The sequence below is a fragment of the Cololabis saira genome, chromosome 13 (genome assembly GCF_033807715.1).
Source record: "Cololabis saira isolate AMF1-May2022 chromosome 13, fColSai1.1, whole genome shotgun sequence".
Classification (NCBI taxonomy): Eukaryota; Metazoa; Chordata; class Actinopteri; order Beloniformes; family Belonidae; genus Cololabis; species Cololabis saira.
The window spans coordinates 14,408,058-14,435,941 of record NC_084599.1 but is presented as its reverse complement, the minus strand read 5'-3'; the positions used below and the strand labels follow the sequence as shown (position 1 = coordinate 14,435,941).

The 27,884-nt window shown below is 41.9% G+C and overlaps 1 protein-coding gene across 1 annotated transcript in view; it reads left to right on the top strand.

The window, feature by feature from the left end:
* atp10a (ATPase phospholipid transporting 10A) overlaps window positions 1–27,884 on the top strand; it is a 53,398-nt gene that overhangs the window by 12,696 nt on the left and 12,818 nt on the right. The window contains exons 4-15 of the mRNA XM_061737848.1: window positions 350–456; window positions 539–670; window positions 864–994; window positions 2,719–2,971; window positions 3,086–3,303; window positions 3,388–3,582; window positions 6,882–7,434; window positions 14,025–14,128; window positions 14,527–14,653; window positions 14,795–14,979; window positions 16,061–16,418; window positions 27,568–27,644. Coding sequence (XP_061593832.1) covers window positions 350–456; window positions 539–670; window positions 864–994; window positions 2,719–2,971; window positions 3,086–3,303; window positions 3,388–3,582; window positions 6,882–7,434; window positions 14,025–14,128; window positions 14,527–14,653; window positions 14,795–14,979; window positions 16,061–16,418; window positions 27,568–27,644 — 2,440 coding nt within the window. The remainder of the gene's footprint in view (window positions 1–349; window positions 457–538; window positions 671–863; window positions 995–2,718; window positions 2,972–3,085; window positions 3,304–3,387; window positions 3,583–6,881; window positions 7,435–14,024; window positions 14,129–14,526; window positions 14,654–14,794; window positions 14,980–16,060; window positions 16,419–27,567; window positions 27,645–27,884) is intronic.

Genomic DNA, 27,884 nt, shown 5'->3' with positions numbered 1-27,884 from the left:
TTGTACAGACTTATAGCAATGTAAAAGAGATTAGACAGGGATTTGTGTACAAACAGATGTTTTTTATACACTATTAATATACATATAAAATAAGTTGACATCAGTAGTTCTGTAGGGACCCATATCCACACTATCACTTAAGTGAAATGAGTGTTTTGAGTCTTGAAATAGCAATTTATTTAGATGCAGGTCAGCTGCCTTCTGGGGTATCTCTATATTTAAAGCTTTTGGAAGGGGGAGGGCAGCAATTTAATAAACGCTGTTGTTTACTCCAGCCTCTTCAAACCTTGAATCAGAGTACATCTAAGATACTCAGAAAGTCATTTTTACACATCTTCTATCCCAACAGAATCCATCGATGCAGCAGAAGAGATGCACTTTACAAGGAAAACCTGCTGCTGCGAGGCTGCACCATCCGCAACACAGAGGAGGCCGTGGGAATAGTCATTTATGCAGGTCAGCTCCAATAATATCGAGTGTTGCCGCGTGTCACAGTCCTTACTTAGGCCTCTTGCTAACACGCCACGTATCTCTGCAGGTCATGAGACCAAAGCCATGCTGAACAACAATGGCCCGCGTTACAAGCGCAGTAAACTGGAGAGACAGATGAATGTAGATGTGTTCTGGTGTGTCATCATCCTGCTGGTTATGTGCCTGTTTACTGCTCTCGGTATGTAATAGTCTGAGTCTTGGAGCCAGCTATGTGTGACTCCTGAATGCCATTTTTTTCAGTCATCTTGTAAAAACTGTTGGTTTTTACAACTGTTTTTTTTTTTTTTATGCCAGCGAGTTTATTGTCCTTTTACTTCTATCCTCTCATCCCAATGTTTGTTGGAATTGACCTTGTGCTATTGCTTTTCCAGGTCACGGCGTATGGATGTTTCAGTACGGAGATAAGAGACCTGTATTTGACGTTCTTAGTCCAGAAGGGACGGCCTTATCACCCATTATGTCAGCCATTTATCTCTTCTTCACAATGATCATCGTCTTTCAGGTACAAAACAGAGAGAAACTTGCAAAAAAGATAAACACAGACATAGATATGAAAACACACATTTTATCAGTAATTTGAAAAAGTTCTCGTCAAACAGACATAAGCAGTGCCGTAAATCAAAGCACTGGGGGCAGTCACTGCAGCCCATGCAGCATGTGACCTCTAAAGCTTTATCTTCACTTACAGCCTGGGAAAGCTTGAGAGAGTATGTACTTCACGCAGCAAAATTACCCACCCTCTTGATCCAAACAGGAAAAAGTGACACTGGGACCTATTGATCTATTTGCTTTCAGGTTAGATTGGCAATGAAAATGTCACCCTGCCCCGTGTCACAGTGCAGCGAGGGTCTGATAGCAGGTTCCCTTTGAAAAAGGCTCTGTTAGTTTAGGGTGAAACCAATCTTTTGTATTCATCATTTTCCAAGGAAGTCTGAGTACGGTTTCACGGTATGATGTATCCGGTGTTCAAGTCCGCAAGAAGAGACCAGATTTTACCCCCCTCCCTCAGTTATGACTCATTTCTTCAGGCTTCTTTTTAAACAGTCTCACTTGTAAATCTTGTGCTTGGTACTAACATTGTGGAAACTCACTGAGAAGCTGGAATTTCATCCAGTTTTGTTCAGCAGGCATGAACTCAAGCATACCATCATATCTTATTCATGTACACATACATTTTTAGATTCTCAGTTTTTTTTCTGTTTCTTCTATTTCTTGTTTTTAACTATGTATTTCAACTATTTTTTTCCACCACAGTTATTTTGTCTTTTTTAATGAGTCTGCAGATGTTTACACTGATAGAGTAATGGTTTTTCTAAGTAAGTTACAACATTTATGTGCATATATAACTAATGTAAAGGGGAAAAAAGATATAAAGCACTTTTTATTTTAACAGCCAGTAGTAAGATAAAAAAAAATCAACTTCACTGTGTACAACTTTTACAAAGTACTTATCAAAAGAGAACACAAAGATGGAAAACTGCAAAAAAAAACTGCATTTACCTTCATCAATCACTTTATTTATCTTTAGTGAAGTTCTAATCTTTCAGTTATGAAAAAAGGGCAACTCAAATGTTTTTCTGTTCACCCTTTGACGTGGCAGACTTTTTAATATCCCTGTAATCAACCAAGTACTGTAGATGCTCATTCATCGTTGTTATTTTTGTGCTTCCCCGGATATACGGCCATGTCCCAAGAGCCAGTTATGGAAACCGAGGGTCAGCATGCAAGGACATGCACCTTCCGACTGCTACCCACAAAGCATTTCACCCAACCTGTATAGCTCTCTCTTTTTTTTTTTTTGTGAAGAATTAAAATTAATTTACCTTTTTTTTTTTTTTTTTAAAGGTTTTTAGTTTTCTGTTTATAAATAACTGGCTATTTAAATCCTTTTTTAAGTTGCATGTAGCTGTTATTTCAACTGCCCTCAGAATTTCACATTTTACCATTTACTCTTCATTTTAGTATTTATTTTAGGAAGCTGTTATTTTAACAACATCTAAAAAATATATCAATTGATTTTTCTTTTTTTTTTCAACACCTTTAGCTAACTCTAAAAATGTGTTACTTTGACCTGTTAAAACTGCCTACCTGTTAACTTTCTAGCTATCATCATTATTCATAATACTTTCCTTTTTACTAAGTTTACTTGAAGCAGATTCTCTGAACTGTTTTCTTGTTTGGAGTCTGAACCAAGCCTCTCCTCTCAAACGCTCTCCCCTCTCTTAGGTGCTGATACCCATCTCCCTCTTTGTGTCAATTGAAATTGTCAAGATCTGCCAAGTGTACTTCATCCATCAGGACGTGGATCTGTACGACGAAGAAACCGACTCTCACCTGCAGTGCAGAGCACTTAATATTACCGAGGATCTGGGCCAGATGCAATACATCTTCTCTGACAAGACGGGGACACTGACGGAAAACAAGATGGTGTTCCGACGGTGCACCGTGGCAGGGGTGGAGTACTCCCATGACGCCAACGGTGAGACGAGCCAGCCAAAGTTCAACCAAACACACCCCTCAGCAAACTCTGCTCGGCTTTTAAAGTCATTTCTGATTTGGTCTGTGTGTGTGTGTGTGTGTGTGTGTCCTCTAGCTAAAAGACTTGCCATGTATCAAGAAATGGATTCTGAGGAGGAGGAATGTATGTCTAACGGTGGCACCCTCCCCAGGCGGGACAGCGTGTCCAGCCACCAGAGCGGACGAGTGGTGCTGCGCTCTCACAGCACCAAGTCCCACCGCAGGACGGGGAGCAGGGCCGAAGCCAAGCGAGCCAGTATTCTGTCCAAGCACACAGCCTTCAGCAGCCCCATGGTCGGTACCTGACCCTCCATCCCTGTTGCTCTGCTGCCTGTCCTCCACTAATAACCCCCCCCCCCCCCCCCGTCTGTCCCACAGGAGAAGGACATCACCCCTGACCCTCAGCTCATGGACAAAGTCAATGAATGCAGCAGTCAGATGGATTTCATGCGATTCCACAGCCAGCCTATGTCCCAGCTGCCCTCTGAGCTGTCTGACATCGTGGACTTCTTCATTGCTCTCACCATCTGCAACACGGTGGTGGTGTCCTCCCCCAACCAGCCCAGGCACAAGGTAAAACTCATGTTACCTTTTTTTCTTTTTTTTTTTGTGCATTTGTGTTCTGTTGTGAGTTTTTTGTGGCAACTTGAAGAGCTGAGTTTAAGTAGCAGTTAAAGCGGGCCTTGGGTTTAATGACTGTAATAAATGTGTCTGTTTGACATGTGGTGAAGCTCAGCTGGTAATCTAGTGATGACAGCACATCAGTGACTGGGCGCTGCGGTGCTGAGGTCAACAAACTATACTGTTCTCTCGGCTTCATAATGCTCCTTTATCATTATGTTCTTACTCTTGAAACTGACAGATGTGAATCTGTGTTGACTTTATTCTATAGCAATGGTAAATATTTGAAAGAAAACGATGCAATGAGGACTAACACAAATGTATATTCAGGGTTTCCGCTGGGTTTTAAAAAGTATTAAAAAGTGATAAACGAAAATTGCCAAATTTAAGGCCATTAAAAGTGTTAAATTCACTGTCAGAGGTATTATTATTTTTTTTAAATTGGTATTATTTTTTTACCTTTTACATTTTAATCAGTCTATTTTATTGTCATTCACAAAGTGAAATAAATGTGAAACATCTGGTCAACATCAATGAGTCTATAAATCTGTTCTGTATAGTGTTCTATAGTTCAAAATCTGTATTAATGTTAACAGGTCCGTGATTAACACTTAATGTTGTGACAGTTTTTAAAAAAAATCTGAAGGTAGTGAAAAAGGTATTAAATTGGTATTAAATTTAACATGAGGATTGCTGTATAAACCCTGATATTGAGCATCTCGGATCCTAAGCTGTATCTAAATACGTATTGCTTTATAGCAACCAAAACTTTGTTCTGAAGTGGTGTGATTTTTAAAAAAGAGCATCAGCGCAGGTCCCAAAAATGAAAGTTATCTCAAATATTCTTTGCTCTTTGCTTTTTTTTCCTAAAACAAAGGATCGGTTGCACATTTTCACAAACCTGCCAAAGCACAGCAGAGTGTGGGCTCGCACGTAGCTTTCACTGTTTTGCTGCTGGTACCTTTTGAAGTGTTCAGTCCAAGTGGTGGTGTGTATCCGTGTTTTGTTTTGCTCCCGTGTAAGCTGGGTGTGGTGTTACTGTTCAGAGGTGATATCCTCTCCACCTCACACACGGCGCGTACCAGTTCGCCATCCTGTGCTGCCCCTCAGGACAGATGTGTTCAGACTAAAGTGCACACAATGATGCATCATTTATGCAGGTGGGTTTCTCCTTGAGGGTTAGGTCGGAGGGAAATGTAGATATGCAAGTAATTGACTGTGATAGTCTTTATCCAGTTTTATTTCCTCTCTTGCTCTTTTTTTTTAGGTTGTTTTTGTCTTTTTTCCAGTGCAGTTACTCATTCTATTATGATATTCTTGTGGCTAACTAAGCACCTGAAGGATTTATACTTCTATATCCGTGAGAATGGTGACTCCTGCAGTCAGGAGGCCTCGTAGTGAGTCACCCTTTCAACTATTGTCCTGCACCACCCTGAGATGAAGGACTGGCTCAAAGATTTGTGCCAGGAGAGACATTTCCACAGTTCCCAAAGTCTGTAGCACTTAAACAGGACTTTCTCAAAACTTAAATGGAGATTAAATTCATTTTTATAAACTTTTCAAACTAAAGACCTGTTTCCGCAAAGTAACATACATACATCATAACCCCCTTCAGCAAAGATCATGTCTTAGTGACTAATACCCCAACCAGTGATGCCACTTGCTAATCTGTGTTTGATATGCAGCTAAAAAAATGTTACTGGCATTTATGTCCTTAGGGCCCGAGCACTTACAGTGCGAAGGCCCTATTGTATCTGTAGGAATTCTTTTCCTTTCTTTTTTTTATTTTTCCGACGAAAGGAGGGCCTTTTTGCCCCCCTAAACGTGGCCCAAAAGTCACCAAATTTTGCGCGCAAGCCAGGCCTGGCGAAAAATTTGATATTTCATGGTTTGCATTAATGGGCGTGGCCTAATGGCTCAACAGCGCCCCCTAGAAAACTTTGTGCCTCAAGCCCCACAATACGGTTTGACGTACATGCAGGAAAATCGGTACATAACTGTATCATGTCGCAACTTAAAGAATGGTCTCTTGGCGCCATGGCCGAAACCGAACAGGAAGACGGCCATTTTGAGTTAATCGTGTAATTTTGGCAAAATTTATGCCATTCCTTCGGCAGTTAATGCGGCCCGAACCGTAACGTGCACCCAGGTGTGTTATACAACAAAATGTGCCGCGTCTCCATCCTGTGACAACAGGCATTACTTTTCTCAGTCAAAAACATAATCAGTAGTAAGAACACTTTGCTGTCATGAGATCTTTTTATTTCTTGACCTCTTTGTTTTATTTCCTGCACTTGTAAGGCGTTGCTACCAGAATGGTCGCTTTGCTCTGATTGGTCACCAGTGGCCACTTACAGAACAGCTGCCCGGTCTTTGTTTGAGCCTCTAGACATGATTTTTACGTCCCTCAAAGGGATACATGTAATCAATGGAGGAAAATCTTGGATTACTAATGCATTGTTTTTGTGACTTCAGGAATAGTGTCTGATTTGGACTTTGTGCTTTGCAACAGTTTTTTGTTGATGTTTTTCTATGCTCAGAAGGTTTCATAACACATGAAGGAAAAAGGTGGGGTGGGGGGGTCATATTTTTTATAAAAGTCAATTCATTTCAACAGTTTGAATTGATTTTATTTGAATAATTTCCCAGTCCAGCATCATAGCTGCATAAGATGACCTTATTTATCAGTATTACATGTATTCAGTATTAGTAGCTCCACATAGGGACTAGGGCTGTTCGATTTTGCCCAAAAATAAAATGTTGATTTTTTTTTTTTCTCTCAAAATCCGATTTTCGATTACGATTACGATTATTTTGTGAATTGACAAAAGGCAAAGAAATGATTTCAAATATGCTGTTTTTTTACTGAACATTTGCGCCAAAATGAATGAATAAAGTGCAAAACTCTGTAAAATAAGTTGAAAAAAAGTTTTAAAAAGAAGAAGTTTTATCTCTGAAAAAAAAATCAGCAAATCAGCACTTGCAAACATACAGTAAGTTATATTTCCAATTTAAAAAAAAAAAAAAAAAAAAAAAAAAAAGTGAAAAATCGATTTTACGAGTTTCACGTTTTAACATCGTTCTAATTACATAATCGCGATTACGATTTAAAATCGATTAATCGAACAGCCCTAATAGGGACCATACTAGACCTCATGTGCAGCAAGTTTTTTTTAATGAATGTTCTTTGTAGATATGAGTTACTGCCTACTGCTTAAGGTTGAATTAACCAGCTTTTCATTGTCCACCAGGTCCGGACGAGGTTTGAGATGAAATCTCCAGTTAAAACCATTGAAGACTTCATTAAACGCTTCACGCCCAGCCGCTTGACCTCAGGCTCCAACAGCAGCAGCTCCTCCAGTCTAAACCGTTCCAACAAGGGATGTTCCAGCATGCTGTCTTCCCCTTCAGCAGAGAGCACGCTTACCAAACTGAGCGAGGAGCAGCCCTCCAGAGGTTTAGAGCACACCCTCAGCCCCGTCCCCCCCTGCTATGACCAGAAGGCCTTTTGCAGCCTCGGGGAAGGAGAGCTGCGCTACGAGGCAGAGTCCCCCGATGAAGCTGCGCTGGTCTACGCTGCCAGGGCCTACAAGTGCTCCCTTGTTGGGCGTCTTCCAGACCAGGTGACTGTGGAGCTGCCTCACCTGGGGAAGCTGAGCTTTGAGCTGCTGCACACACTGGGATTTGACTCAACCAGGAAGCGCATGTCTGTGGTGGTCCGACACCCTCTCACCGATCAGATTACTGTCTATACAAAGGGAGCTGACTCCGTCATCATGGACCTCATCAAACCCCCCAACACAGGTAGAAAAAGGCATGTTTATACAATCACTTTACTCATATTGTTGTTACTGTTACAGTACTGCATACACTCTGGTCTAGGGCTGGGCGATATATGGAGATTTTAATATATATCGATATATTTTCAAACACGATATGGTACGAGACAATATCGTTTCGATTTAAAACATTTTTTTTTTTTTTTTTTTTTTTTTACATTTTTTTTTTTTATGATTTTGATATAGCTTATTTTGTGACAAATTGACTTGAATGTTTTATTTGAGATTTGCACAAATGTTTTGTTATTTGCACAACTGGCAACCTCAGTGGAAAAGTCTGCCTGTTACTGTCTACATTGTATTAATTGTACAGTGTAATTTAATTGTTATGCAGGAAAGGGATATTTGTTTTATTTTATTCAAGAAGCATTTTTATTCTATATATGCAGGCAGTTTATTTTTATTTCATTTGTTTTATACATGTTGATGCGTTGTGCAGACCTCTGTTAATAAAGGAACCTGTGTGACATTTGGCACGAGGCTTTGTATTAAAACTGACAGTTTTTTTTAAGGGTTTGCCTCAGAAAAAAATGAAGCTAACAGAGATGCTCTGCTATAATGCTTTGGGGGAAACTCCAATTAAGGCACAGAAAAAATATCGAGATATATATCGAGTATCGCCATTTAGCTAGAAAATATCGAGATATGACTTTTGGTCCATATCGCCCAGCCCTACTCTGGTCTGTCACATGGATGATCTGTTTCAACAGTAGCTGCTTCAAGTTAGCGGGAAAACTGACACTAAACTGTGGATGCAAACACAGGGTGCTGTTCTTTTTCTTAAAAGCTTTTTCTGACCCTCATACCTAAACTCCCTCCTCCTTTCCACTGAGGTAAACATACAAGCTTGCATGTTACATAAGAACTATTTTTAGATCTGCTAAACTCAGTGCTTACTTTGACTAGTTCCTGAAAAGAAACTTCTCTTTCCCCCCCTTTTCCTTGTTCCATAATCAGCACACTCTTTTATGTCCAAATGGCAAAGGTTTAGTGGATTGTTAGTATTCCAGGCACGCCAAGACCCATACAGCCTGTACACCAACACTTTTTAACACAACCACTGCACATCTGTCCAGGGATCCTTGGAAAGACAGTTTCAGCCCAAATGCAGATTTATTGCATCACATACAGTGGTTTTTAGGGCCACAGAAGCTTATATTAATTGTTTTATAATCAGTCACTTGTGCTATAAAATAAATGAGCCAAATGTGCTGCACACTTTGTCATAGTTGAGAAAAAACTAATGTAATAATACAACAAATATCTGCAAGTGATAAGTTTTCCATTATGTGAAATGCATGGAGCAGATACACAAATGAGAGATATGAAGATATAGAGACATTCCCAAACTCATAACTTGATTTTGTACTGGATTGCATGAAATAGGTGTATCTGTATCAAAAAGATGATACAGTCCCTGGGGTAAAGAATCACCATCATAAATGATATGAATGCTTTTGTTACAATTTAATTGGGTTGTTTTTATACCAAAGTCACATAATGATCAGATACCAGTTGTTGCCAGATTTCTTTGCTCCCTGTCACTCTTTTAAAACCAGTTTGAGCGACCACACCATACAGAATGAGATGAATCAGTGAAAATCTGATTGGAATCAAATTAGAAATCACCTCCGTATGTAGTTTGAATCACATTTGACAAAAACACATTTCACTATGGTTTTTGGTGTACATACAATGTTGTTAAATGAAGTAAATTGGAAAAATAAAGGTTCATGTATCAGTCCTAGACATAACACACAACGATGTACACCTCGAGTGGGACAAAGTGCTATTGCAAGAAGATGTGCAGGACCGTCTCCATTCATTAGTGCAGTTTTGTCAGTGGCTCTTTTGTCAACAGAGTACAGTATATCATGAGGTTATCCATATAACCCCAGTTCTCTGATAAGCATGAAGCTCAAAAACCAAGATTGTCCAGAACCAGTGACGTCTATGTCAGGATAGCATTCATTTCATGTCTCAGTTTGGGGAAAGATCCTCTCCCAGCTTGCCAGGCCTGTAAAGAAGACAATTTTTCCCAGAGGCATCTTATGGGAGGACCACAACCTGAGAACCAACACCCCCAACCCGAGTTTGTAAAACCTAGCACACTTATGGGGTGAAGCCCAGCATGCTGCTTCCCACACATCTTTGATAGAATCCCCTTAAAGACCTCCCACCATGTTGCCAGACCCCTTGTTGGATGAGCACGTAGACCAGCAGGGGGTTGAACCCCACTGCTAGTATAAACCAGGGCAATAGCTCTGACTATCCATTGAAAGATAGACGCTGTTTCAACACAGGGTTCCCCATGTGCGGTTTTGCACAAAACACAAAGAGCTGGTCAATTCTCCTTAATGACTGGGTCCCGTCCCGTATATCTGCAATGCAGGGACTGGACATAGAAAATTCAAGCTCCGGTGCTCATCTGAGACAAAAGGAGGAGGGTAAAAAGCAGTGAGCTCTGTAGGAAAGCAGGAGTCGACAACCTTAGGGATAAAGGTTGGGTTAGGCCTCAAACTAAGCTCTGTGTTATTGGTGGAAAACTGAATACACGACTGATGTACAGACAGTGCAAGTAGTAAAACCTTCTTTAAAGACAAATCTACCTCTTCCAATCTCTTTCACCACTTCCGGGTGTATCCTCCAGTCTGTATAGGGCGAGTTGCCCCTGGACACAAGGTCCGCTCCATGATTGAAAATGCCTGGTACGTGGGTCGCCCTCAGAGATGGCAGCTGCATGCCGCTCTACACTACCAGGCTGTGCGCCAGAGTGTTCAATTGGGTGAATCTCACACCTCCTTGCCTGTTTATGTAGGCCATAAGAGTTCAATTGTCTGACCTCACCGGGACAGGATGACCTCTCAACCAAGGGAGGAAATACTTCAGAACCAGACAATTATATGGGTGGAGGCCATCTGGGAACCCCATCTCCCATTCACAGTTCTCCCTTCGTGAACCATTGTTCCTCTGACAAACCGAGCTGGACTGGACGCCATAGTCTCTACTCTCTCTGGGGACATACAAGCTTTGAACTGGAGAGTCCAGAGTGAGACCAATGAAACTGATGTGTTGAAGAGGTTTCAACATGCTCTTTTCCAGATTTATCTGAAAACCCAGATTGCCCAGGCGTTGCCGTACAATATCTGTGCCGAGCCACATCATGGCAGGTGGAGGCTGCCACAAGCCAGTCATCGATGTATGTAGCTACTCAGATTCCCCTCTTCCTGAGGGGGGGCTACTGCTGCCTCTTTGCATTTCTCAAACATCCTTGGGCTCAGTGACCACAAACCAAAAATGACTTTTCATCCCCTGTCCCCCCTGCTTTTGGGATGAAGAAATATCTAGAGTAAAAACCGCTGTTCCCTGGTGGAGAAGCAATCAGGAAGGTTGTTTCTTCTGCTGGAGAAGCCGTCTGAGGTCTGCCCTGCAGCGAATGCTTTCTCTATGGGTTCTTAAGACTTCCAGAAGCCTGTTGAACCCTCACTTTCAACGCTTTGGGGATCCCAAAGGTCAGAGGTCGGATGAGATGCAGCTTGAGCATATGACTGGTGCGGCGCGGCGGGAGCGACCAGTGGAACTCTGCTCAGCAGACACAGTTTCTGCGCTTCATCATTCCTCCTCCTTCTCCATCGTTGACAGTTTCATGATCTGGAGCCAGCTTTCCCACTCCTGAAGAGCCATGAGGCCCATGGAATAAAGGACACATATCAGTGAGAACAGACGACTCATTTTCATCGTCAGACATGAGCTCTGAGTCAGTCGACTCCCCGTCATCACCTCCTTTTCAGGGTGGCAGGAGAAATGAGAGGACCTTTGCACGGATCATCTGCTTCAAACCATGGAAACATGGGGGCATTGGGCGGAGGATCTGCCCAGCTTGGACGAGGTGTGGAGCCCTCGAATATTTCCATCCCATCTTGCAGTGCTTCAGCCTCTCAAGGAACTGAGTCCCCACCTGACGGCTGACCTGGCGATTCAGCCGGCGGCAGAGTGGTTTACGTGGGAAGGCGACACTGGATACAGTCTTCCACAGAGGTCAGGACAACCTGAGCACGGGCTAAGCCCAGGAAAGCCATACACGCGGAGAAGTATCCCAGGAGGAACTTCTGTTGCTGCAGAGGCAAGCCTTTGGGCCTGACTCGCTCTCAGTGGATTATTCAGCTGTCGCCGGCGCCAGCCGATCTTGGCTGGCGTAATGGTATTTGAGCCTCTGATTAGGGCAGAGTGGAGGCGTTCCCATAGTGAGACATGAATGCCATGAAAGATAACCCCACGTATTCTCACAAGTAATATTTATATCCCTCTGAATCCATTTTCTTTGGATGCACACATTGGGGCAGCGATACAATAGGTTGTTTGTGAGAGTGACGTGTGCTTAATCACTGCAGTGCTTCAAACTTCATCCTTTATTTGCTTCCTAGCCACAGTTGGTAAGATATGGATTTAATTCTATGATGAATATTTGTTTAGATAAGAGCTTCTTAAATCAGTCATTTAGGACATTTTGCATCTTAATGTTTTGATGGACTGAACCGACCCGTGTCAGAACTTGTCTTGGCCTCTTTTCAATAAGACTGTGCTCTCGTATCGGGTGAGTAATTAGTTTATTTCGCATGCCCAGTTAAAGGCTCCCTCCTGTTCATTAGCGGTAGGAAGTTCATCACAACAAGGCAGCTTAGCTTCACAGAATGCATCTCCAGATAAACCATCCTCCCACACTGAAGTGAAAAATCTTAGCTGCTACACATCATCGTGGATAAGCACACCAGTCTTGCTTTGACATGTTTTGTAGCTGACGAGCAGTTCAGATTTGTAGGGTGTCTGGCTGCAAACTTACATCAGAGAAAAACTATTCAGCTTCCCCACAATAATGTCTTCACCCTAATCCGTGTCATGTTGCATTTGCTGTCCCTTGGCTGTAGTTAGCACAAAGTTGTACTACCAGTTTCAAAAAGGTGGGTGAAGTGGGTGACTCCACCCACTGAGTGTGTAAAGACATGCTTGCAAAGAGGATTGTTGTAATGCATCTCTGTGGTTTTTTTAACCAAAGGAAGTCGTAGACGTCTCATTAAGAACTTGAGAAGTTCTGGAAGATTTATTTTTTATTTTTCTTAAAGCGAGAGGCAGACTCTTTCTCCATCAGTGGCAAATGGGCGTGTGTCCATGCAGATGAGTCACCAAGTTGTTATTCCTTTGGCTGAAAGCAGCCAATCACAGTTGAACTTCATAGAGACCTTCATAATGGCTCCTTTCATGTGATGAGGGAGTTGTCTGGTGTCAGACCAATAACTGTTCTGGTTCTGGAGGTAGACGGCAGGCCCCTGGGACCTGGAAGTTGTGACTTGTGATGTAACTGCAGTCTCCCTCCTGCCACAGGGCCTGTTCAATGTCTCCTTCCACCATAAAACAGTGTACTTTTTATGGTTATTCATTCTTTTTTTAACTATTACCTGGTTATTATTGAATGTTTTTTGTTGTTTATTTGGTAACTGCAACTGGATTTGTCTTTTTTAAAACAAAGTACTGTATAGTGGGGGTATTTAGTGGCTAGTTGCTGTTGTATCACTTCCTTTGACAGGTACAAAACGACTTATGTGCACACATGCACCAATTAATGCATCATGTGCAGTGTGGGGATCAGTGTTTTGCCTGAGGACACTTTGAAAAGTGGACTTCTGGGCCAGGAAGATGTTACAGCAGTCAAAACGTCCCCTGGGGAGACCGCAGCGCACAGGACCCAGTTCTATTTTAGACGGCTTTCCCATTTTCAGGATGAGAGAAACAAACATTGTGCAGTTTCCCCTGCGACGGTCAGGCTGTAGCAACTGTGCGTGTGGGGGAAAAAAAACAACAGGAGAATTCAAGTGTTCCATCTTTTCTACTAAGAAAAAGTTCTGCTAGTGAAATAATGTTCATCTTTTAAGAGACTGCTACACAAACACACATTTTGACTACATTTATATTTTGTCGGTGTAAAGAAGACATTCCTTTTATGTGCTTGATTTTCTTGATTACTGCAAATTCTGAGTTAATCTGTTCCTCTCAGTGAAAATAATTCTGCGTGACGGGACATGTGTAGCTGATCCTGCCAAGCTGTGGTGTTATTAGTGAAGTTTCACGCTTGGCAGTCAGAGTGCCGGCTTCTGTGATAGTGCCAGAGACCCATAAAGCAAGCCCGTCCCCTCGTCCCCCCGTCCCCTCGTCCCTGGCCAAAGAAAAGGCCTGAATGCTTTAGTGACTCTCCAAAAGATTTTACTAACATCTTCAAAGACTTGTAATATTCAGTGTTGTCAAAATCCTGGGGTTGAACTCTTTGACATACCAATTTGATTATTTTCATTATTGTTGGTGTTGAAGCTCATATGTGAGTAGTGTGAAGACGTGATATACATCGAGGACCCTTCGCATGGGGGATCTAGTTGTAAGAACAGATGCCTGTCTGGTTGAAGAAGTCCGGCAGTTCAATACTAAATGGCTGAGGCACTTTGAATTAAATCAAGAATGTTTTGTCTTCATTTTTCCTCCCTTTTGCTTTTTATTTTTCTTCTTAAGGCAACCCTAAAGGGAAACGCCAGAAGAAGATCATCTGCAGGACCCAGAACTACCTGAACCTTTATGCGGCAGATGGCCTTCGCACCCTGTGCATTGCTAAAAAGGTAAGCGAGCAGACATCACCAAACCTCTGAAGTGCAGAGCAGCGAGCCTCCCTCATTACGCTGCTTCACAAATGGAAAGTCTGTGTCTCAGTTGCTTTTTGGCAGGTTGTGTTTGTAGCTCAGCACAGATAATCAGCCCTTCCAAAAGTGACATTCTTCGTGACTCAGCTGCAATCTGCGCTGATTTCCCAGGCTGTTAATTTATGCTTTCGCAGGCTGGATTCGTTACATTCCTGCTTGTGCAGAGCCCATCAGCAAAGCCAAGCGATAAAACACCTTTTCTGTCGTCCTTCCCTGCCATGGAAGCAGAAGCTGCTCCCCTGTTCAGTTTTCCCCCATTTCTCATACAGACGATGTTTTCAAGTTTGCGTATGTGTAAACCTTTGTGTTTGTGTAAGGTTCTGAGCAAAGATGAATACGCCCGCTGGGTGCAGCATCACTTAGAGGCTGAGACGGCCATTCAGAGAAGAGAGGAGTTGCTCTTTGAGTCGGCCTTGAGACTGGAGACAAACCTCCAGCTTTTGGGTAATATTTCCTTTTGTGTAACATGGCTTCCTTTGAGGATTTTACAATGCTTTGATTCGGTTCTTGCAAGTCGCTTTACACCAAATCTACATTGTAACAGAAATGTTGTAGTTTTTCTCAGATGCCCGTTTTCACCTGCAGGAGCCACCGGCATCGAGGATCGGCTGCAAGACGGCGTGCCTGAAACTATAGCTGCGCTTAGGAAAGCCGGCTTGCAGATATGGGTGCTGACAGGTGACAAACAGGAAACGGCGGTCAACATCGCCTATGCCTGCAAGCTGCTGGATCCCGACGAGGAGATCATGACTCTCAATGCAGATTCTCAGGTGAGCTGTGGCTCCCTAACAATGTTAGGAGTGGTACATGTGGAGGTTAATATGAATAGTTTGGGGTTTTATGTGCCATAATACGTCTTGGCTCAGGATTGTGACCGCCTGGACACTCTGTTAGTTGCCTGGCAACACCAGCTTCGCAAAAAGAAGTCACTGCGTCCTGCCAGAAACAGCCTGGCACGCCACCATTACATAAATTAACAACTTGCTGTTTTCATCAGCTAGTTGTTTCGTCTGATATCTTGCAGTTTTGCATTTTAAGGAGATATATACATAATATATTCATATAAATTAGTCCAGTTTCACCTGGCATGCACATACCTTTCAGCACTATGTGTTTAACAAATTACAATATTGGATGTTTGTTTTCAAAGGATAATCAGTAAAGGCCAGAGTCGGTGTTTACATAGTTGAACAGTTTAAAGATGATTTTTCAGTTTGGCTTTGAGGCCACTGATGGGACAGCAGCTGTTTATGCCATCTGGCCGGTCGTCTTCTAAGTTACTTTCACGGGGAAGGTTGAACATGAAAATGCTCAATAAACTAGTAGTATTGAGAGTTTTATTTACAAAGCAAATATTTGTCTTGTATGTGTATGAGCTTGGATGTTTTACTTGCATTAGCCACATCAGGGAGATATCCCTCATCCAGTGCATTCCACTGAATAAATATGACCTTTTATCAGATTAGTTCAAAGCTGAAAGCTTGAATTCATCCTGTCCACTAAATGGAAATGTGTAAAACCAAGACTGTGACATCTTCAGCAATTGTTAAACTTCTTGATTTTGTCAAGAGATTAATTAATAGACAAATGCCGGGGAACAATATAGTCTGAAAAATGAACACGATGTTCATGGAAGTAAAAACTTAAAAATTACATTGGGTCTTGTTTTTGTTAGTTTTTTTTTTAATGAAGCATGAAATGGATAATCAAAACAGTATGCCTGCATGTGTATATTTAATTACGTAAACACCATTTTGTCAGATATGAAGGTATTCGGGTTGTTTTATTAAACTGCACCGTGTCCTGATACTGACATCTCCACCCCCTCCTCCTCACCTTTATCTCACCCAGGAAGCGTGTGCGTTGTTGCTGGAGGAGAGTTTGCACTATATCCAGGCCAAATTCCTCTGCAGTCCCGGAGACCAATCTGCCAAACCCTTCCACACAAACTTTGCGCCCTTTGAGATCTATCCATCCTCACCTCCGTCCTCCTCATCCGCTCACACCGTTCCCTTCTTGGTCCACCGTCTGGGCTTGGTCATCGATGGGAGGACCTTGGCCTACGCCCTGGATAAGAGCTTGGAGGATAAGTTTCTGGCTGTTGCCCGGAGCTGCCGCTCGGTGCTGTGCTGCCGGTCCACGCCACTGCAGAAGAGCATGGTGGTCAAACTGGTGCGGAACAAGCTGAAGGTCATGACCCTGGCTATAGGTGAGCACCAGGTGGAGGATACACTTTAATGCACATCTGGATTTAGTAGTAGTAGTAGTAAATATTTATTTCGGTCAATCACAAACACAAATCAACAAACAAGATAACACAGGTTTTTCCCTGGTCAACATTGTGATTATTTGACCGAAAAGGTCTGGGCTTGAAGCATAAAGCTTATCTTGCCCACCTTTTAACAGAATAGAATATACAAAAAAAACAAATTAAGTATCATAAGTCTACACAAAATAATAATAATAATAATGATGATGATGATGATAATAATAGTAATAATAATAATAATAATAATAGCAATAATATAATAATAATAATGATAGCTCTGAAAACAGGAAGTGAAAAGATGCTAAGGAAACCGGCAAAACAAATTTAAGTTGTCATTTTATCTCATGCATGTGTGCATTCTTCTTTGTTTGCTTATTGTGTTTCTATATATGTGTCCATTACCTTTGCTTTGAATAATATCTTGTATGCTTTTATTGAATTTGCTAGTTTAAGGTCATTTTCTAATGAGTTCCATTTAAAGTTGCTGTATATAAGATTTTCACTTTATTTAAAAATCAACACATCAATTTAAAGGGGACCTATTATGGCATCTAATACCTATTTTAAACAGGCCTTGAATGTCTTTTAAAAACAAGCTTTTGATTGTTTTTTCTAAATAAATTAGAAATTCAGCCTCTGAGCCATGTCTTTATCTTCCCATTCTCTAACCTCATTATCTATGCGGGATTCTGAGTGGGCGGGGCTATGATAATGAGCACTGTGCTGATTGGCTGCCTGAATGACGCGATACACCGCTACGGAAAAATGGCGGAAGCTCTGGCTGGCGGAGTTAGTTGTGGGCCTGATTTCCCGCATCGCTGATCCTATGTCAACCTATGTAAATCGCATTTTGGTTACGTAACGACGTGAGCAGAATCTGAACGGCTCGTAGATCCACATCACACTGGATGGCTCATCCGGGCAGCTGTACAGACACTGCAGAATTTGGTTGCTTTCCTCCTTCTCTGAGTTGTCAGGCTGAGGGGAGACCACTTTATATAAGTTAAAGCAAGAAAAAACCTGTTTTTCATAATAGGTCCCCTTTAAGTAAATCACAAAAACAAGGAATTTGACACCATGTTAAATAGACATTTGTTGCATTGATGAAAGAGCTTATGAAAATACTGGGGACGGGCCAGAAAGCCTTGTGATGCCCCTTCGTCCCACTAAAGGTGAAATGAGTCCTTGTTTGCTTTCTAGAGGTTATGCTGAGAGGGTGTTGATCGCGTTAGATAGATCGACCAGGCTACGTCACATGCAGCGCTGCCAGAGACGTAAATGTGCAAAAAGTGTTTCGATTACGCGTGTGTGATAAACTGGATTATAAAAACACCTGGAAAACAAAAATGAAAAAGATTTTTGTAAACTGGCGAGATATTGAATTAGAGCTGTTTCTATTACATGTTTTCTTTTTCGATATTTGGGTTTTGCACAAACCTAGGGGTAATGGAAACGCACCTATAGATGATTTCATAGTCTGGAGGGACATTGTACATCTTTGGCCGAGTGTTGCTAGAACTAAGGACATGATCATTGATCTCAGGCCGCTATTATGAGGCAGCAGGCTGCAGGAGTGGTTGATTCATACATGTACCAGGGTAGTCTGATTGATAATAGGCCAAACTTTAATCTCAACCCAGAAAGCATCTACAAGAGAAGTCAAGGTCGACGTAAATAAAGCCCTCCTGAGGTTATTTTATGATTCCTACATTTAGTCTGCCTTAACACTATGTTCTGCTATACACATTTCAGTGTTGAAGCTGAAGCTGCTCTCTCCACAGTTGTGAAGGTCGCTGGTATAATAATAATAGGCGCCCAGCAAAGCAGCCCCACAGACCTATACTGTAAATTTATCATGAAAAAGGCAAAATCCATTCTTATCAGTCGATGCTCACCCTTTTCACTCTCCAGTTATTACTCTGCTTCTCATTTTAGGTTCCCTCCTGTAAAAGCAAACGCATTCAAACACTCCTCTTTTTGCCCCAAGTGCCATTACTCTCTGCTAAACTCAGACGGGGAATAGAGTTAATGCAAGTTGGTTCATGATGGTATTATTCTTGGGGAGTTGGGAGTGTTGTTATGACCTCAGCTGTGTGACTTGGTCGGTTTAAACTCACCGGCAGGAATCCAAATAAATCTGAAGTATACTTGTGTTATCTTAAGAACTTATTTCACTAGTGAACAGTGTAGTCGCCCCTTGGCACTCGACTGTTATGTGTTAACAGTTGAAAAATATTTGCGAACAACTCATTTCCTACTGCTGACCAGATATTTTGACAAGTCAAACGTCTGGAGCCATCAGGGGAACGTTGATTTAAACTTCAGAGCACGAATGAAGAGCTACAGAGCAAGGAGTGAGTTCACAGCCTTGTGTTGTCTTTGCTGAGCCTGCTGGGCATGACCAACGTTGTTGGCTTCATAACATCAAGCATGGTCAGCAGCGTGATGCTTTTTCAAGTGTTTTGTAGCTCTAGAAATGATTGCCGCTGACTTGACCTCAATAGAAACAAAATGTTTATCCTCTGGTTCTCTTGTCTTCATGTGTTCAGTCAGTAATATTTTAAGTCTGAGCCCTCAAACACAGTTGATGACACACGAAACTGTCACTGCTAAAAGAGCCTGCTAAAAATGATAAAAGTGGCTTATTGACATTTTTAATTTATCATGTTAAGGATGTCAAAACATCTTTGTGGGTTTTTTTTTTTTAAACTCAATGAAATAATTTCTTCAAAAGCTGTCTAGTTGCTTTAGATGTTTGTAAGTATGCAGTGCTTCTCAAATGGACTAATACCAAGCCTTCCTTTCATTTCTGCAAAATTGAATTAATGTGAGAGAGTGGAACTGGTGAAAGACCGGGCTCTGCTCATGTGATCGAGGATAAGCAGGAATCTGAATCTCATGGAAATCCCCGTGGCAAAGTTGAGTTTATAAAAACAACCCTACAACTGTTTGGAAAGTCTGAACCGCAAATAAAAACACTGCAGGGACTGTAGCTTAGCGACTTCAGGCTGAGTTTCAGGGATGCTCTTCTGACAGGGTTACTTTCACTTCACATGAAATGGATTCAGCAGGTGCTGACAAGCAGAGGTGCCGACGGCCAGCTGCCTGCCAATCAAAAGTGCATACCCTTAATTATACATAGATTTTTTTTTTTTAATGTAATTTGACCCGATGTGGTTGAAAAAATCACCTCAGTACAGTTGTTGTAGATGTGAAATCTCGTAATGTGGTTATACCTGTGGGCGGGAAGGCCGCTCTGTTAGCGGATCATTGTGCTGTGAAGATGGCGTCCAGGGTTTACCGTTGTATTTTTGCAATATAAGGCATTCTTCTAAAAGCCTGTGTCCATTCCCTCCATTGTTGTGGTTTATTACTAGATAAACCCTACATTTGAATTTGATCCATAAATGTCACGCTCACATCTGTTTTGGTAGCGTTGGCCTTGAGACTGCAAGCATTGCCTCCCACATGTACGTGTGTTTTACATGCAGGTATTTTGCTCTGCATACCCCACCAAAATACTTTTACCAGGCAGCTGTACGTTCAGAAAGCTGAGAGTGACAGCTGCAGGGAAGCTCCTGTGGGTTTCTCCTGTTGTGATTTCAGGATGAGCCCACACGGAAATGAGACCTGGAGAGACTCGCAGCATTCATCACACGCCCCTCGTGCACTGCAGCCACTCACATCAAACTGTTATTCTTAGATATTATACTTTGTGACTTAATGAAGCTGGAACACAGCGGCAGTGACACAGGAATGTCCATGAGTTACAACCCTCTTTCCTGTTTTCCATTTATTTGTTCCTGCTACACTCAGGAGAATATCCCTTTTGTGCTCGCCAGGCTTCTTTTTCTTTTTTTCCTTTTTGGTCATTCCTTGGTTCGTGGCAGCAAGAAGGAAACACTGTTCACATCTATTTATCTTACACGTCTGCAGGGAGCAGGGAAGGATGAAGTTCTTGTTATACATGTCAGTATTTCAGCCTTATCATTACACTACCGTCACAACCTCTGCAGCTTATCAGTGTTCTGGTTTTAATTATGTTAATACTGATCTTTTTTTGTTGTCGTTCTCTAAACAGAAATTGAAATGTTTAAACTCATACCAAGAATTATGTGCAAAAGCTCTAAAGTGCAAAAAGTTTATAGCCCGGCATTAGTATTTATTATGGGCATGCCAAGTAGTGGCATGACCATATTGCAATCGTCCAGAATGGCCCAAAAGGCAATGTTGCTAGCGTTTCGCTAACATGCTAAAGTCGCAAAGGTCCCACTGCTCACCAGCGGGTGTAAAGCATGACCCCGCTCTGTTGTGGAAAAAAAAAATCCCCAAAAAATGAAACACGGCCGAGAAAACCTGAAAAATGAAGGCGTTAAATTAGTATCTAGAAAGGTTTCCCTTTTTTTATTATTATTCTTATTATTCCGCACTTTTTTTCGTCCGTTAATACGGCCCGAACCGCAACGTGCACCCATACATGGCATACATCGTTGGATGCGTCTCCATCGTGATTCGATGGGTATTACTTTTCTCAGTAATAGGGGTTACCGTGGCAACGCTAGTTGCCAAAAAGCAAAAAAAAAGGCGAAAATTCCCGCGCTTATTGCTCGGCCGAACTTTATCGTAGAGACATCGTTCAAACTTTCAAACACTCGGCCCGATAGTCTTTAAAGGACCATACAACTTCATCATGCTAGTTATTACGGTTTTTGCGATATTTAACTTTCAATTTAAAAAAAAAATCACTTTTATTTTGGACGCTTGTTGCTAGGCAACGGTTTATCGTACAGACATCATTACAACATTGACCAACCCGGGACGCTTTGTACTGCAACATATTTTAGTCCCGTCATGCTAGCTATTACGGTTTTTGAGATATTTCACTCTTCTCATTTTGATGCTAACGGAACTTCGGATGCTTGTTGCGCGGCAACGCAGTATCGTAGAGACTTGGTTCCAACGTTAAAAGACTCAGCTTGATGTGGACTACAACATACTGAGGTCTATTGAAGCTAAATTGTCCCATTCTATCCTATGGGGCTTGTTACCATGGCAACAAAAACCTATGCATTTGGATGGGGGAGCATGTGAATAAACAATCTGTTAATGCTGCTCGGACCGCAATGTGCACCCATGCATGGCATATATCGTTGGATGCGTCTCCATCGTGCCTCAATGGGCATTACTTTTCTCAGTCAAAAGTGTTACCGTGGCAACGCTAGATGCCAAAAAGCAAAAAAAAAGGCGAAAATTCAGACGCTTATTGCTCGGCCGGACTTTATCGTAGAGACATCGTTCAAACTTTCAAACACTCGGCCTGATTGGCACTAACGGACCCTAGAACCTCATTATGTCAACTTTTAAAGTTTTTGCGATATTGCCCTTTCTTTTTTTATTTAATTTCCGTTTGACTTTGGATGCTTGTTGCTAGGCAACAGATTATCGTAGAGACATGATACAAATGTTCCCCGACTCGGCAAGCTGTGATCTTCAACATATTCAAATTTCATGAAGCTGTGATTTAAGGAAGCTTTAATGTAAAATCCATGCCAAATGGCCCCATTCATTCGGATGGGTTTTTTTTACCATGGTGGAAAAAAACCCTATCCGTTAACGTAGTCTGAACCGGAACGTGCACCCATGCACGGCATACACCGTTAGATGCTTCTCCATCGTGCCTCGATGGGCATTACTTTTCTCAGTCAAAAGCGTTACAGTGGGGACGCTAGACGGCAAAAAGCGCGCCCCATTAATAACTATTGGGAGCACAGGAATGAATGCAATACAACCGTAAACACCTCAAACTGACATAGAACCGCCCCGAACACAACCACTACAGCCCTAAACCAAAGCGGCGAGAGGGGACGAATGGGCAGTAGGGCATGCCCATATCAAAATTTCCAGAAATTTTCTAGTTTACATTAGTATTGTTAAAATGATAGTAGGCAAATAAATTAATCAACTGACGGATTTATCAGTCACACTCCAAGGTTTTATCTTCTGTGATCCTGTAATGTTTCTTTTATAATTATTTTGTGGTGAATATTTGGGGGATTTTTGAAACCGATTTGACATTGAGCCGTTGGAAGTAAATATTTAGTTTGAAGTTGTAACCCCTCACTTATAAAAGAGAAGTTTGATATTGAATATTGTTTTCTTGCTCATATACAGGACTGTCTCAGAAAAATAGAATATTGTGATAAGGTCCTTTATTTTCTGTAATGCAAAAATGTCATACATTCTGGATTCATTACAAATCAACTGAAATATTGCAAGCCTTTTATTATTTTAATATTGCTGATCATGGCTTACAGCTTAAGAAAACTCAAATATCCTATCTCAAAAAATTTGAATATCCATAATCAGCAATATTAAAATAATAAAAGGCTTGCAATATTTCAGTTGATTTGTAATGAATCCAGAATGTATGACATTTTTGTTTTTTTAATTGCATTACAGAAAATAAAGAACTTTATCACAATATTCTAATTTTCTGAGACCTGTAGTAGCCCAGCAGTTTTTGACAAGAAGTTTTATCAAATGAAAGAGGGACATTTCTTTGTTGGACTGGACACCTATCCAGGGTGTACCCCTGATTTTTGGGGGAGGTGGGGGGGTGCTGGCTGGTTAGAGGGTCCCTGATGGACTTGAGAGGGAATCTAGTGCACTGGGGGAGGTCTGCTGCATGACTCTGACCCAACACACCGGTACCAACTGTGATTTGACCCGAAGTTGTTGCTGAACTCGTGTTGAAGGTCGACCTCACTGCTTTAAGGGTCTCTGCAGCTCCGACTGTTTCAGCTCTTGCACAAATCAGGGGGTTACATCAAACAGAACCACAAAAACACCAGACACTCATTTACACACATCACACCACACTACACGCACACCAATGCTTTATCACTAACACACACAACATCCATCACAGTCTTCTGTCTTTGTCTGTCTTTCTGTACTTCACTGTGATTTTAGTCCTCTTTGACAGAATCTGTCTCAGGTCCTAATAAAGTTTGTTAGATTAGACTGTCAGAGGGCTGGTGTCACCTTTACTCCCACATATGTGCAGGAAAACGTACATCTGCTGCAAGATCACATTGTGTGTATATATAATTATACCTAAACTACGCAGACATTAGTAAAAAAGAAAAAGCACATTATTGTCTCGCAAACTAGAGCATCTGGACTGGGCTTCTTTGCACTAATATTATCCTTCTGCGGAAGGACCGTATGAATGTTTGAAGCTGTACAGTATTTGTGCCCGCTTTGTTCATGCTGCTGATAAATATCCAATAATCTGCCAACAACTACCTCCTGTTTCCTGTTTAAATCTATGTCAATTCATGTAGTTTTTTTTTATCAATATTCCAGTGAAAGTGACTGTTGTACACCATTATTCAGCTTTCCACGTATTGAACCAGGATTCATTCCTAAACCTGCTGCTGCCAGTAGAACAGGACTGCTCTCGTACCCATTTGCACTTCCTCAGTGTTTTCTGTTCCTGGATTTTTTCATTTTACTTTTGCTTTCAAGAAATAAGCAGCTGTTGTCGAAGCTAGTGACCATTTGAATAAACTATGACAAATGTAATGGCAGACTGATGCCAGAAGAGTCCTTCAAGCAGAATTTCCTTTTAGATCCCTCTTTTCCTGTCTGCAGAAGTATCCTGACTGCATGACTGAGCTAAGCAGCGTCCTCTCATAGATGATTGTTTCACATGTAAATACAGCCCACGTCTAAGCACAGCCATTGTTCTCACGCTCTCTGTTTCAAATGACAATGAGCTTGTCAAAGAAGCAACTGCTGCTTCACCCAATTCTGTCTGCACCCTTCAGGATCTCAGTTTAAGTCATTATCAGCTCAAACTCCCACTTCAGCTCACGTCCGGCCAGTTTGTGGAAAATATGCCTCGCCTGGCCAGTTTCAGGCCACAACCACTCAGTTTGGTTTCCAAAGGGAGACTGAATCCTGCGATGATCCTCTTGTCAGTGTGACATCTATGCTATGGAATTACAGTGCTGGTAATAACTGCCGTAAAAACGTAATAAACTTGCAGGAAGAGTGGATGTTTTAGTCTCCCTTTGGGTTCACTAAGTAGTTTGCGTGCAAGTGACTGGTTCTTGGTGTTGTGCTGTGCCAACATGGAAAGCTAGTGTGTCCAACCGTGACCAGCTGAAAGGCTAAAGGTGATGTTGCTGAAGTTGCTTTCACACACCGGGCTTGTAGGTTTCCGTGCCGCAATCACAAAAAAAGATCTGTTTAACCATATATAACTACATGGTGATAACATCAAGTGACTTTGTTTCAATTTTTCAATTCAATTTTATCTATATAGCGTCTACATGACCCCCGAGCAATTATTACATAAACATAACATAAACAATGGCAGGTAAAAAAATCCCCTAGTGGGAGAAAAACCTTAACCTTAACCTTTTTAGGAGGGAAGAAACCTGGTGCAGGACCTGGATCATAAGGGGGGACCCTCCTCCCGGAGGCCAGCTGGGCAGAGCAGGAAAAGAGAAAACAGAGAGAGAATAAAGAACAGACAGAGGAGAGACTCAGACACAATGGCCAGCGAGTGCACTACAGGGACGACTAATAAACAGGTGCAGACAGCAGACACTGAGGCGGTCGGGGGGGCAGGATGTCAGCAAGCATATTGCAGACATCCACACAGAGTGCATTTACATGGGAAATTTAATTCCTCTTTAATTCAGAATTAAAATTAAATCTGATTTTAAAATGATAAAAAATGACCATGTAAACACCTAATTCCAAATGAAAATGGCCATTCCGAATTAAACTTAATTCCGAAGTAAGTGGCTGGTTTATTCCGATTTTAAATCCGAATAGAATAATTCCGCGATCATGTTTACACTCATTCCACTTTAAATTAATTCCGGTCTTTCTGCGCTGCTCGTTCCCTCGCCCGTCTGTCGCGATGACGCTTATATTCCGCGCTGGGCTTGTTTTCCAAACAAAGTTTCAAGATGGCAGCACGCAGTAAACGGTGGTCAAGAGTAGAGACCATTTGTTTAATTAATAGCTTGGAGGACCTGGAAATAATTAAGATAACAGATGTAGGGAAACTGTGTGAAATTGTGAGCTTTTCAAAGTTGTAGCGGCTAAGTTTGTTTTTCTTCCCGTAGACGTAACTTCCGGCGCCCCCCCCTATCCAATCAGAACCCTTCCCAACCCCCAGACCTTAAGAGGAATTGGATAAAGCCAATCAAATGTGTTTTCCATGTAAACCTCAATTCGGACTTACTATTTCCATGTAAACTCAAAGGAAAATAGTTTAAATCTGAATTATTTAATTCGGAATAATTAATTCAGAATTAAAAAACATCATGTAACCGTGGCCACAGACAGGTGGAAGCAGCAGTGGGATGATCAGAGCGGGGACTGCAGGTCAGCATGCAGCTCCTGAAGCTCCGGCCTGCAAACATGCACAAAAGAGAAAAGGGGGGGGCAGACCAGCACAGAAAACTACAAGAACGATGGACAAAAATGATGGCTAGGACATACTTATAATAACTAAAAAATGGAAGAGGAGAAGAGAAGGGTGAGAGGCACCGCCCAGCGGATCATGTCGGTGCCCCCCTGCAGCAGAGGCCTATAGCAGCATATCTGCCACAAAGCTATGTTTGAGACCAACTATTATAGTTTTGTTCTATAGCTGAAGCTACGACTACTGACTCTAACACACTCTCTAGGAGTTTACACTACCTAGAGATTTACTAACACTAACTAGAGGTTTACTAACACTAACTAGAGGTTTACTGAACACTAAACACTAACTAGAGGTTTACTGAACAGAAAGGTTTTAAGTTTGGTTTTAAAGGTGGAGGTGGTGTCAGCCTTCTTAACCCAAACTGGAAGTTGGTTCCATAATAATGGTTTGCTTGTTAAACTTTGTTAGTTAACCAGTAACCATCTCAGAGAGGTCAGAACTCATTTAGTGCTGAGATGGTCCGTCTGAAAGCATTCAGAATATCAGGTGGGACAGTTCACGACTAGTTTTACTGCTCATCCCTCAAAAAGAGCTTCTCATCGACTTGCATGTGTGTGTGCATGATTTCTAGTTTAGTACGTACCAAGACTTGTTTGATGTTAATTATTGCTTCATAGAACTCAAGAATAAGAAGATAAGTAATGTTTGCTTATTTTGAATTGCTGTGTAGAATTTGCCTGCAGCTGAGACGGCTGCTCACGTTCAATCCTTCACTGCTTCCCCATCCCAGCCCTCCTGTTTCACACTGGAATGCAGTTACTTTTGAATCAGACACCGCTGTTAAGTTTTATACAACAACATCTATAAAATAATTGAAAAGTTTTGTTCTCCGCCAACTCATCACCTTCTCCACCACCTGCAGTGACAAAAAAGATGAACACTTTGAACAGAGTGGAGTAAAGCTAGAGGTTGTGCTTGTTAGTCATGAAGCCTGCCTCTGTCTCGGAGAGAGGGACTGCAGAGCTGGCAAAGTGCAGCTATTAAACAGCTGGGGAGTAAGGACCAAACTAATCACACAGCTGAACTATCTGGTGGCTCCATGAAGGCTTGAGCATCTTGCCACCCTGATATCATCCATCTCCTTTGATGAGATGGCCATCAGCTGCCATCAAGCAGCTGGCTGATTAATTACACTCTGTGGGACGTTTTTTCTTGGCCCAGCAATCTAATATGTTGTTGGACCACCCGCAGCTTTGACTATGGGTCTCAATCGCTATGGTAACATTTCTATAAGCTTATGCAAATAAGTTATTCCTGTCCAGCTTTCATTTTTTAACCCAGAACTCACGTTGACGGCGGACGACTCCTTGCGTAACGTTTTGTGTAAAGTAACATCTTCCACAAACACAGGCTGTGTTTTTGGAAATGGTTGGTTGGAATAAGAAGCTGCTCACTACATTAGTTAATACCTTGTTGCCAGCTGGAACATATTATTCAGCGCTGTATGTTTCCAATGGGATGTTCTTACTACTTTTGAGTTATTTACAAGTTGTGCCTGTTAGTTTGGCCGGGCCATGCATCCATGCATGAATGTATCTTTCCAAATCTGAAGGACTGTTTCCTTTCACTTTATGACAGGTGACGGGGCCAATGACGTCAGTATGATCCAGGTGGCCGACATTGGCGTAGGGATCTCCGGACAGGAGGGTATGCAGGTAAGGGAACACGGTGGATGGGGATATATGGGCGAGTGATTTAAAACGCATCATAAAAAGCAGCACAGTGATAGAGATCTTCTGTATGAGAGGAGGCGAGTGATGGAGGATGAGGGTAAAAGAGAACAGGCTCTTTAGTGTAGTCAATGGCTTTTCATTACTCCTTAGTGCAAGTGTTACCTTTTATAAATAGGCTTGCCCTTGTTCTGCTGACTCAGGAGGCTCGTCCCGTGTCCTGCA